The following is a 12,798-nucleotide window of genomic DNA, read 5'->3' as shown; positions in this document are numbered from 1 at the left end:
TCTGAATACATGTTTACTTGTAAATATTATAAAAATATGGATTGAGATATTAATCTCAGTGGACTCCCGATCTAAACCATCAAATCACCCTCTACCCTTTTACCATATTAAGGCATACTTGAACATTCCATCAAGGTATCTCATACTCTTCCCACATAATTTACTGAGTCACCAATAACTCGAATACAATATTCTTACATTAGCTCTTAATATATCATTGATTCAACATAAAACAAGTGAGGATCCCTCTGGTTAAGTCAACTTCTTTTTACTTTCAACTTCCTCATTATCTTATTCATTTGATAATATCCACGAGGAAAGATAGGACTATGTCTCAATGGATTATAACAGACTAACAAGCTAACTCCTAAGGATCTAACTTTGACACTCTAACCCTAGATCCCTCAAACTGGCTATATCATTTATCTGTCCCTTTGGACTATAATTCCTCTAATGCTATCAACAACTCCTAGTCATATTTATCTAATCACTTAACGCCTAACGCACTTCTAAGATCTTACATTGGGCTAGATAAACCATAACTAGCCTAGGCTAGAATTTACTATACTCCACATATATAATTCACCTCAATTGTTGCCTAGCGTAGTTCTAGGACTTAGGCGGTCTATAATAAATAAGGAGATACAATAGTTTTTCTCGTTATGTACTATGTATAACATACTATAATGTTATATAATAACTACGAGCCACTATTCAATTAATAAATCGACGTCTAATATAATTCTAAGGTCTTACTCAATGTTATATGAACCATAACTAGATTAGGATAAAATTTATTTCACTTCGCATATTCATTCACCTCAATTGCGGCCTAGCATAGTTCTAAGACTTACGCAGGCTAGAATAAACAAAGAGATATAGTAGCATACCCCATTCTTTGTCTTACTACTTAACTCAATACTCAAGTTATGCCTATACTAGATATAAATAATCTAGGTTTCTTCTATAATACTCGACTCATGATACCTATAATTTACCTATATTAAATATAAATAATTCAGGATTGTCCTACAATAATCATCTCCTCGTTCTACATAACATACTTTTACACACACACACACACACACACACATATGTGTGTTATTTTAGAAATTTGTACGAGATTTCTAAGTATGAAATAACTTAGTTACGGTTTCGAAATTTTGGCAACTTCGACTGAAAAGGCGAGTTCGACTCATTTATCAAACGTTTGAGACTTAGTCTATTTTGGGTTAAAAGGTCAGATACCCTAGAAACTTACCCAACCTGGTTTGAAAGAGTCTCAGGAATAAATCCATAAGATTATGATTACTCTCTCTTCAAAACATGTCCAGGATCTCGAAAAAGGTTATGGCGATTTAGCATATTTGATAGAGGTAGAAATGAGGAAAACTCATAGGCTAAGTACAATTAGCTAAGCGTTTTGATGCTATGCTCAAGGCTCGACAAAAGACACTTTTGAAGGGAGTAGTTGGAAGATTTAAAAGACTTTTTGAATCAGCAAGAGCAGTTCAAAATGGTTTAAATTTCGAAGACACGTGGAAGTAGATTAGAAGGATGAAGCACACGTAAAGGAGTACATGTCGAATTCTGTGAAGTTAATCGTTATCAATGATTGAATCGTAATAATATGTAAGACTAGTTTAGTCATGTGACCAGGGGTCACAAAATTCATTAAGCATTTTCTATATAACTTACGTATCCAAGTCACAGAGAGAAAACATCAACTACTACATAAAACACATATAATGACGGTTGCGAAACACATATAATGATAGTTGTACGTCTGTTGTTAGGTAGTGTGTGATTGTATGTATGTTGGTTTTCACAACTGCTGTGTGGTTATGGTTATAAACTAGGTAGCGTGCTACCTATCACAACAATTATATTAAACAACTATTGTGGTATGCGTAATAGTTTATTATAAAATATGAGAGTTCTTGTTTTTTCCTGCCCCTCATTAACCATATACAATCATTTAAATAGATTTTTGAGATGATAATCAAAGAAATTAAATTATTCTTGAAAAATAACTTAAACAGTCCAATATTTTTTTAATTGCATGCATCTTGTAATTCATGAGTTCCTCACTAACCCATATAATTTGATTCAATCCCAAATTCTTCAAAGTAATAATGATGAGTGAATGTCTTCTAAGTCTTTCACATAAACTTTGATTGCCTCTTTTTTTTTTCTAGTTTATTTTACAAACATCAAATTTTATGTGAAAGACTCAAGACTGACATCCACTTATCATCATTGTTTTGAAGAATTTATGTCATTGAATCAAATTTTATAGGCTAAAGAGGAAATCACGATTATAAGATGCATGCGATTCGATAAACATTGGATTGTCTAAGTTGATCTTCAAGAATAATTTAATTTTTTAAATTATTATCTCAAAAATCTATTTAAATGAATGCAAGTTCAATGAGGGTTAGTGAAACTGGCAATCACATATGATATAACAAACCCACTAACAACATTTATCAACAAAAATATCAATTAATTAACATAGATTATGAGAACTTAATAAATAACTGTTTCTGGAAGCTATGAGAATATTATATGAAAGACTCATGTAATATTTTCATAGTGAACACAAGTTCGCAACTCTCTTATTAGATCCATGTTCACATAATCAGCTGCATTAGTGATAAGTAAAGAACCATAATCACTTGCCAAGTGCACATGAAGAACCATTTATTAACAAACAACACAAAACAACATCAACAACAACATCAACAACATAAAACGATATTTATCAACAACATACATATCTTTAATTAAAAAAAATCGGGAAAAATTAAGACAACCATCATGTGAACCACACTCATAATATGCAAACTTGTAAAATGAAAGGAGGGTGGAACTGAGAAGAAAGCTGCAAACTTATGTTAAATTTGAATGAATGTCATTCTAAGTCTATCACACAAGTTTGCATCTTTCCCTTCAGCTTCATTCTCTCATGTATTTTTTTTCATAACAACACAAATCAATTGTAATCTTACAAACACCATAAAAAATAGCATATTAACATAAGCTAGCAATATATTATAATCCAACACAAAATTAATCAACATACATAATAATAACAACAACATACACGAAAAAGAGAGAATATGAAAGAAGAGTTGTCAACAACAATAACAAACAACAAAACATGTGAAACCAAAGTAAATAATATGAAAAACATGTCAACTAATATTTCTATATTTATCAACAACAACAACAACAACATACAACAAAAAAGAAACCCATAAACTCTCGAACAAGAAGAAAACCATGTGAAACATAACAACAACATACACGAAAATGGGAGAATAAGGAAGAAGAAGAATATCTTTATGTATGAAGAACAAGATTGAGGCTATACTGTAGAATAGAAAAGTTAATGATGATGAAGAAGAGAGAAAATGTATGCTATGATTTTGCTGTGAGAGATACGACGATAATGTAAAGAAGCCATAGTTAATATACATGGGTAAACAATTTAACCACGCTCGTATTCAAAAACCGTGATGAAATGTAATACCTTTCATATTATAAAGACAACACTCATTGTAACGAAAAAATAAAAAATTGTTGGAGGTGAGATTCGAACTCTGTCACTCCATGAATGTATAATCACGGTTAATTGTTTTGACCATACTGCAATGTCTTTTCGTAAATATAAAAAAACAAAACGCGTCCATAAATGAGGTATTATCACGATTAACTATAAGACCGTTGTAATTTAGTGTTACCAGATGTATATTTTGTAGTAGTGAGTTTTTTAGAAGATGTATGCATTTGCGTCTTTTTCCCTTAATCTTTAAATTCGAAGCATTTACTTGAATGATCTTTATGTTATTTGTTTATTTATTTTTTTATATTTATAACAATTCTACATTATTTTAAGTGATAGTTTATATTCAAACTTTCAACATTCAAACATAAATATTCAAAGCACAAACATTTTTTTTTCAAATTTTTTGCACAAAATATTCTAAGATTTTTTTGAGTTTAATCCTGGAAGTGAACGAAAATTTGTGGTTTGATTTACCAAAAACAACGGTAAACCTTGATACCCAAATCAAACACCTTATAACTGATAATAAAACAAAAAACCTAGGCATTGAATGTTTTTGGATGACCCTTGAAGATTACGACAAGAATTGAGTTTTGATCTATATAGTCATAAGAAAGCTAAACGAGGATGTTGATTGTTGTAAAGTAGAAATCTAAAATACACTTTAGAATAGTGTTGTGTGGAATTAAGACAAAAGAGGGAAACTTTAAAGAAAAGGATATTGTGACTGTGGATCTTTTTGACAAAGGGAAACTTCTTTTTAATACTATAAACTTCATTTTTTACCACGATGATGTTTTGGAGGCTATGTTGGATAAAATTCCTCAATATTTTAGAATAAAAGTAAAACGGATAGTGGTGTTTTTGAATTTTCATGAAGAAAAAAATGACTAAAATATTATAATGTTAAAACTCAGAAAATAGGGAAGAAGATGAAAATTTTTAATCAAAATCTAAAAGAAAGTGTCAATCTTTTTCTTATCTAAATCAGCAACACTATTTATGTAAGTTACGTCGCATCTACATTGGGACGATATAGTTTTGTAAATTAATTTTGACTAATAAAATAAATGAAAAAGACAATGCGATACATTTTGAAAAAGTTGATAATCAATAATTATTTTAAAAATTAAAAGATCAAATTGGATTGACTATAAGATATGATATTTAAACTAAACAATTTATTGAAACTAGTACATTTAATTGGCTGAAATTTTTTCCAACTTAATTTAAATAACAATAATGCAATTCTTATACCAATTTATACACCAAATACTTACACCTAACACTATTCACCGTATACATGGTGAATAATATTTTTTATTTTTCTAAAAAAATAAGAAATAATATTTATAAAAATTATTTTTATTTTTAAAAATTATTTTTATAACATAAATATAAAATTTGTAATTAACCAATTTTATTATTGTATTAATCACAAAAATATAAATTATTAATCATGTGTTTTACTTATAATTCATTAACCAAATTTACTATTTTATTAACCAATAAATTTCATATCATTAACCAAATTCTGACATTAAAATATGAAATATAATAGACCGTAAATACTGATTATTATATCTTATATTTTAATTTCAGAATTTGATTAATATTATAATATTTATTGATTAATGAAGTAGTAAATTTGGTTAATAAATTATAAGAAAAATATGTAGTTAATAATCTATATTTTTATGGTTAATTCAATAATAAAATTGATTAATCACAAATCATATATTTATATATTATTAAAAAAAATTAATTTTTTTAAAATATTTTTTTTATTAATAAAAAATAAAAAATAGTATTTAAATGTTTGGTGTAAATATTGATAATTAGTAAGAATAGCATAGCAATGGCCCAATAGAAAAAGACACGACCAATGAGAATTGAATAAGAAACCGCAACGACAAGATCAAGTTTCATCCACAAATATTGCTCTTTGTTTCTTCCTTTTGTTGTCACCACCATGAACTTACACACTTCAACATTCATTCATTCTTCTTAATTCACAATGGAACTCTTACACTTACACGCTTCCGATTTCCCTACTCGCCACCATTTCCTATCCAAAACCACCACCACTTCCTCCACCACTCACCAACGCCTCCTCTCCCTCTTCTTCCCCACCCGAACCACCCGCGTCACCGGCCTCCGCTGCTCCTCTCCCAGAGCATGCGCGGTAGAACTTCCCGGCGGAGAAAAGATGGTGATAAAGCTTGTTGGAGCTTTCAACGACTTGACAGAGAGGATGAAGGTGTTGTCCACAAGTTCCTCCGGTCTTCTCTTCAAATCATTGAAACTATCTATTCCAGTTCTTCAAGGTTCCCCTCTTACTCCTGATGGTCGTTCTCCTCTTTCCAAAGCCTTATCCATTGCTGTTCTTCTAGCTGATCTTCAGGTACTACTCTTACTTCTATCCATTTGACATGTTTAGATCTTCTCGGACAAAGTTGATTTTGCATTCATAATTGATTCTAACTTAAAGCCAGAGAATTCGGAGAGAGGTGTCGTAATTTCATTGCTGTTTATTGTTTGTTTATAGTAAATGTGATTGCAGATGGATGCAGAAGTTATATCAGCTGGAATATTGAGAGAAGTGTTGGAAGTACGCCGGTTAAGTCTAGATGAAATTCGAAACCAGATAGGTTCTTCCACGGCTCATTTAGTGCATGAAAGTTTGCGTGTTAACAACTTTGCATCTAGAGTAGACATTCTGGATGATGAGAATGCTTCTACTTTGAGAAAGTTTTGTCTGACTTACTATGACATCAGGGCTTTGATTTTGGATTTGGTTTTGAAGCTTGACATGATGAGGCATATTGGTCATCTTCCGAGGTATCAGCAGCAGATACTTTCTCTGCAAGCTATGAAAATATATGCCCCGCTTGCTTATGCTGTGGGAACTAACTACATATCACTTGAATTGGAAGATCTCTCGTTTCGGTATTTGTTTCCTTATTCGTATCTTTACGTGGATACGTGGTTAAGAAGTCAGGAGACCGGAGGTATATCGGTTATTGACGTATACATGGACAAACTGCTTCAGTCGTTAAAAGCTGATCCCTTGCTCGCGGAATTGGTGGAGGATATCTCAGTTAAAGGTCGTTATAAGAGTCGTTACAGCACGATGAAGAAGCTCTTGAAGGACGGGCGAAGGCCAGAAGATGTAAATGACGTGCTTGGGCTACGAGTGGTGTTGAATCCTAAGCCGGGAAGTAATGCATTAGAAGATGGAAAAAGAGCGTGCTATAGGGCTCATAAGATCATTCAATCTATGTGGAAAGAAATCCCTTCTCGGACTAAAGATTATATTGCTAGGCCAAAAGGGAATGGATACAAAAGTTTGCATATGGCAGTGGATGTAAGTGACGTTGGGAGGACTAGGCCTTTGATGGAAATACAGATCAGAACAACCGAAATGGATAGGTTAGCTGTTGGTGGAGTGGCATCTCATTCGTTATACAAGGCCGGTCTTACTGATCCTGAGGAGGTTAGTTTTGTGTTTTTAAATTAAAATATGCATAAACTATGCACAGACCTAACTCCTAAAAGAAGATAAAGAAGGAAAATGGCATTTATCGTTTTGTTTTTTTGTTAGGCAAAGCGTCTGAAGACGATCATGGTTGCTGCAGCTGAACTAGCTGCTTTGCGCCTTAGAGATTTTCCAAGTGCAAATCATAAAGGGATCGGGTTTGATCAGAGGGATAGAGTATTTCGCCTTCTTGACAAAAACGGAGATGGTAAAATAAGCATTGAGGAACTTACAGAGGTGATGGAGGAGCTTGGTGCACCAGGAGAAGATGCACACGACATGATGCTGCTCCTTGACTCGAACAGCGATGGCTCCCTCAGCTCTGATGAATTCCATACGTTTCAAAAACAGGTGATTTGATGTCTTGTCAAAGATATCTGATGTTTGGTTTTCCCTTTGTTGTTTTCTTCATCTTAATGTTGTTTTCCTCTTCAGAAATTACAGCTATACATAATTTCTTAATGAACCAGTTGTAACTCTAGTGGAACCTGGTTTTGTAGGTTGAGATGGTGCAAAATTTAGAGGACAGAGATGACGAGTACAAGAAAATATTGGATGAGAAGCTTCACATGGCAGACGAGAGTGGTTTAATTCAGGTTTTTAATAAGGAGTTCGGAAACAGGCTTGTGAGCCAGTGATGCATCTAATTGAAACGAACACTCGCAGACTCCACTTTTCGTCAGAGATTTGGCTTCCATGGATGCCCTCTCTGCCTCCCTCTATAGACCCTTACCCTTAGCCTATCCTCAAAGGAAGTGAAAATAGTCCTTTAGCAAGAACCATTTGTAAAGAGGTATATTTTCCATGTAAATTATTTGCATAGTGAAATTCCATTGATCGAAATATCGTCTCTGATTTGGTTCTATAATTTTATCGAACTCATTGGTGCCAGAAGGCTTCTTAATGCATCTAGTTATATCAAATGTGTTCAAAAGCACTTATTGTGTTGAAATGAAGTTTTGCTTGTATTGCAATCATATTAAACAGTTCTAACTTTTCCGAGATGCTAGTTGATTATCCAAAGTTTTATCCGGTCTCGAGACCGGATATGCATAGCAAAACTAACATAGGCAGGATTGTTATTTGATGATTAAGTTCATTGATGAAACAACAATGAAGCTGATGCAAGAAAATATATCCAATTTCAATATCATTGAAATTTAGCTTTTACATAGAGATGTTCAGGGTTCAACTGTTTAATTGATGCTATATTCAAAACTGCTGCCACTATTCTGTAACATATTACTACCTTTGTTTCTATATATAAGAAGAAGAAAAGTCACAATGACCGGTAAGATCAATGAATGCCACAATTTCGATATGCCATTCCGAATATTTTCACTTCTGAGCTCACTAGTGCTTTCCTTGGGGAACACCGAAATCATTTAATAATTTCTTGCATAACTGCACCACATGAAAAATATTTACGCATCAGGGTCTGATTTTTCAGATAAGAATAACTTGTGTTTGTGAGAGAGAGAAGGTATAAATACCTGTCTATATACAGAGGCATCTCCATAACACTTTCTTATTTCTACTACATACAATGATGAACTTATTTCAAAAACCTGTTATATTTTAAGAGGCAAAGTTAGTTTCTTAATGCGTGCAACTGCAAATTATGCAGAAATTTATATGCAAATATCAGTTACAACGGTTTAGCTCTATGACTCATTCTGAACATCGACTACCTCTATTGTCACCGAGAGGCTGCCAGGGGTTTTATGCTCCTTATTTTCTTGAATCACTTTTATCTGAAAGATTAATTCAATTATTGGTCAAACTAGACTAACATGACTTTACATGCAGGTTTTTAGCAAATAGAAGTATCTTTTCTAAACATCAACACTAGTACTAACTTTGCCGTTTTTCTTTCGAACTCTAAATTCCGTATCTGCCACAGAATCTTCAATCTTCTTCATCAGATCTTGGGCTGAAAGGTTAGTTGTAAACCTTATCTTCCTCTCAGATACATCCTGTAACTCAAACCACATAGTATGCGAAAAAATGAGTGAAATTTTCTCGGGAAGTGGTGAAAAATTCTGCTCAAAATATATAACAATGCGAATTTCCTGCTAAGTAACTTGAACTCTCACCTCGTTCTCAAAAAGTCCAGACAGGTCTAGGCTTGAAGACATCCCTATCAACTCAAATGCATTGATACGGATCGGAGATTCCGATCTCCTTTTTTCTTCTTCATGTGTCTGCGACCAAGAGAATCATTTTGAGTTACAACAAAGAAAAAGAAGGCAAAATCACGGTGGCACACCTTGGTTCTGCCAAATTTACCGTCATAGACACAGTTATTAGTTCACACGTGTATACCAATTCATTGATGGAAAAGGCTCGATTGTCAACGTATACATCCTCATCCTCGTCATCATCGGGATCTGCTTGCTTATATCCTTCCTTGAACCACAAATCTTCTCTGATCCCCGCCATTGTTATTCTGGTTTCAGGGTTGGGATCAAGAATCCTCTTTATAATGTTTCGTGCACCATACGATAACCATTTCGGCATCTGACAATCTCCTTTCGAAACCTGTTACCGCCACAAGAACAAATTTCACAAACTACACTGATAGGCCTAGTAGCTACCGATAACGAGAATTGACAACATCTGAAAAATACCTTCTGATAGAGAACTGCGAGATTTCTATCGTCAAAAGGTAGGTATCCTGTTAGGAGTACATACAAAATAACACCACATGACCATACATCTGATGATGCACCATTATATCCCCTATTAGCAAGAATCTCTGGTGCAACATAGTTTGGACTTCCACATGTTGTATGCAACAACCCATCTTCCTAAAATTTTTTCATACAGTTTAACATCACATAAGCCAATAACAAAATGTTATAGAAGAAACCATTACTTTAGCTCTCACCCTAAATTGTTGGGGTAAAGCACTAAGGCCAAAATCAGTTATCTTTAGATTTCCTTTAGCATCCACAAGTACATTCTCAAGCTGCAAAAGATAATAGCATCACGAAGTAAGTAACGCAATTTCAACTTCTGGAAAAAAGCTGAAATGAATCAATCCAAACAGGTATAAGAAAAGAACCTTGATATCCCTGTGGAAGACACCTCTGCTATGGCAGTAGCTCACGCCGTCGATCAACTGCTGGAACAGCTTTCTACCTTCGGTTTCATTAAGTTTACCCTTGGAAGCCTATGAATACAGTTAACATCATTAAGTATCATCCACTGAAAATCACAGACATTAGCAAGAAGCAAATGTTACTACTTACAATTTTGTGAAATAACTCTTGTCCAGTCACGTACTCAAGTACCATGCAAATTTTTGTTTTACTAGCCAATACCTATAGGTAATCATAATCATCATAATATATAATCACAAACATCAATTATAATGCAAGTCGATACAAAGAAACACTATACGAACACCAGAAACGCGACACCGACACTGACAAAATCGTGCTACTAGTGGGACTAACATGCATGATTATAATAAAGTAATTATTAACATTTGAATTGAAGAAGATAAGTAAGATCAAAAGAGAGTGGTAAACACGACATCCAAAAACGTATGTTACAAAGAAAAAGGATTGGTAACGTGATTTGATTTGATTTGTTATCCTCACGCTGTTTCATCATGTGTAAACAAAAATGATTATTTAGTTTCAAAAAGACATAAGACTCCCACAAAACAGGATATTCCTAGGTAACAAAACAACGTTTTTTTCGACATAATGTTTCTACAACCATAGCTGGATTCTTGCTTTGCTCTGATTTGATTCATCACCCATACTCAATCATTTTAGTAGTAATAAAATTAAAAAATTATATTAAAATATATAAAATTGTAAAAAATATAAAAATTAAAAAATTAATAAATGAATAAATAGAATAATTAGCAGAATTTGTCAAAGAGGAATAATTCGTGGACTAACTTCTTTTATACATTTTCATCCATTGACATTTTTAGGATCCTAGACTTGTTGTTGTTGTTGTTGTGAATTTTATTGAATCTATAAAAACTAGACCAATAAATAATAATTTAAATGTATAAAACTTCCACTCATGCTCTCAATAATATAAACATTTCACTTTTGGATAAGATATGTATACAACAATATAATCTTAACGTGACAGTACATGGCCATTACCTTTTCTAAAAAAATATTTATTTATTACATGTCATTTTAAGAAAAATACTTATATCAAGTTATAATTCTTTTTACAATACTAATAATTATTAGTATTTTTTTTTAAAAATATTTATTATTCTTTTTTAATTATCTTCTTCATATCATTATTAAAAAATATTTTTTTAAATAGTATTCATCAAAAAAGAATTATAATAAAAAACAATAGAGAATATCAAAATGATTACCTCATATAATTTAACAACATTGGGATGCCTTAGGAGCTTTAAGGTACCTATTTCCCTCTTTATCTGCAATTTTCACAACCATTTACAGATTAAATAGTTAAAACAAAAAATATGTTATGTCAACCATTGAATACTTTTGGCCCTATTGTATAAAATTTGAGTTAGACTAGGCAAGTTCATTGAACTTTGACATTATTTATGGTATTTTAATTCCACTAATAATTTTATTAATTGTAATTAATAAAAACATTTTGATAAATAAAATAAAATAAATTATTATAATCAATATAACTAATAGTTATCTTTAAAATGTGCAAAATTTAAAGAAGTGATGGTGAGAGAAGAATGAAAAAATGCATTTGAAACAAACCTGGTTGGTAATATTGAGATCAATGATCTTGTTCTTGTCAACAATCTTAATAGCATAAGGTTGTTGAGAATGAGTGTCCCTAGCAAACTTTACTTTACCGAAATTGCCCTCGCCAAGAGTCCTACCCAACTCATATTTCCCAAGTCTCACTCCTTGTTCATTCTCCAACTTGTTCTTACCATGCTTCTTTCCAAGGTTCAACATCACCATTTTTGTGTCTTTTAGTGACAGTGAATCCCCTATGCTTTTCTTGTTTCAATGTGTAACACATGAGATAGTAGAAGAAGGGTAGATAAGACGATGGTTAAGAAATTAAATATAGCAAAGTACTTGATTTGGAAGAAGGGAATTGGAAGAGATGAAATGGATGGAGATTGAAAGAGAATGCTACACCATTCTCTATACATCTTGGTTTTCAACCACTCTTATAAATACTTCCAAAACTTACTATCGACTCGCCTTTTATATTTATTACACTACTTTTTAATGATTTTCAAAGTATACATCATATTTTATCAATTTTTTAAATAAAAATGTACAACATATAGTTGTAAAAGATTGTATACGATAAATAAACTCACGTGTTTTTGATTATTTAACATTTCTAATTTATTGATAGTGTAAAAAAATCAAGAGATTAATGTCTTGGATTTAGATCTATTCTTTATTAAACCTCTGTTATCTTTGTTCCATTCACGAATTTGACTTTTTTTTTTTACGTATAGATCATCGTATAGATCATCGCCTTGAATTCATTCGTTATCACATCAAAATCGATAGTGTCCTTTTCATAGATTTATCAAGTGATCGTTAGAACCTAATAATGAGTATAACAACACAATTTCCTTATCTTCGGTGTTAATCTTCATCCCAAGCATCACAGATCGGTGATTATATTATTGTAGATATTGACATGATGTTGCAAATTAGATCATTCCCTGACTGGATGTCATTGTTTC

At 32.3% G+C, this 12,798-nt stretch overlaps 2 protein-coding genes across 2 annotated transcripts; one reads left to right on the top strand and one right to left on the bottom strand.

Annotated features, from left to right (window-relative positions):
• The first annotated feature begins 5,467 nt into the window (after window positions 1-5,467).
• On the top strand, window positions 5,468-8,032 carry LOC127138774 (probable GTP diphosphokinase CRSH, chloroplastic). The gene is made up of 4 exons (XM_051065295.1): window positions 5,468-5,975; window positions 6,135-7,067; window positions 7,176-7,460; window positions 7,610-8,032. Exons 1-4 carry the CDS (start codon window positions 5,589-5,591, stop codon window positions 7,745-7,747), a joined length of 1,743 nt encoding a protein of 580 aa, XP_050921252.1. The 5' UTR covers window positions 5,468-5,588; the 3' UTR covers window positions 7,748-8,032.
• A 197-nt stretch (window positions 8,033-8,229) lies between these two features.
• Window positions 8,230-12,270, bottom strand: LOC127138775 (CBL-interacting serine/threonine-protein kinase 1). The gene is made up of 12 exons (XM_051065296.1): window positions 11,840-12,270; window positions 11,470-11,532; window positions 10,364-10,435; window positions 10,177-10,284; window positions 10,000-10,080; window positions 9,740-9,919; window positions 9,435-9,650; window positions 9,206-9,313; window positions 8,969-9,085; window positions 8,801-8,863; window positions 8,603-8,677; window positions 8,230-8,513 (listed from the first exon to the last, which is right to left on the bottom strand). The coding sequence occupies exons 1-12, from the start codon at window positions 12,047-12,049 to the stop codon at window positions 8,463-8,465; spliced, it is 1,344 nt and encodes a 447-aa protein (XP_050921253.1). The 5' UTR covers window positions 12,050-12,270; the 3' UTR covers window positions 8,230-8,462.
• Window positions 12,271-12,798: the final 528 nt, after the last annotated feature.

Source organism: Lathyrus oleraceus, chromosome 4 (genome assembly GCF_024323335.1).
Source record: "Lathyrus oleraceus cultivar Zhongwan6 chromosome 4, CAAS_Psat_ZW6_1.0, whole genome shotgun sequence".
Lineage (NCBI taxonomy): Eukaryota > Viridiplantae > Streptophyta > Magnoliopsida > Fabales > Fabaceae > Lathyrus > Lathyrus oleraceus.
Note: the sequence above shows the minus strand (reverse complement) of the source record. Positions and strands in the feature narration are given on the sequence as shown.

Coding starts and splice junctions, on each gene's coding strand:
- LOC127138775 (XM_051065296.1), bottom strand. CDS start 12,049: ATGGTGATGTTGAACCTTGGAAAGAAGCATGGTAAGAACAAGTTGGAG. Junction 11,533..11,839: donor ATCTCAATATTACCAACCAG/GTTTGTTTCAAA, acceptor TGAAAATTGCAG/ATAAAGAGGGAAATAGGTAC. Junction 9,920..9,999: donor CTTTACCCCAACAATTTAGG/GTGAGAGCTAAA, acceptor AAAAAATTTTAG/GAAGATGGGTTGTTGCATAC.
- LOC127138774 (XM_051065295.1), top strand. CDS start 5,589: ATGGAACTCTTACACTTACACGCTTCCGATTTCCCTACTCGCCACCAT. Junction 5,976..6,134: donor TTCTTCTAGCTGATCTTCAG/GTACTACTCTTA, acceptor ATGTGATTGCAG/ATGGATGCAGAAGTTATATC. Junction 7,068..7,175: donor GTCTTACTGATCCTGAGGAG/GTTAGTTTTGTG, acceptor TTTTTTTGTTAG/GCAAAGCGTCTGAAGACGAT.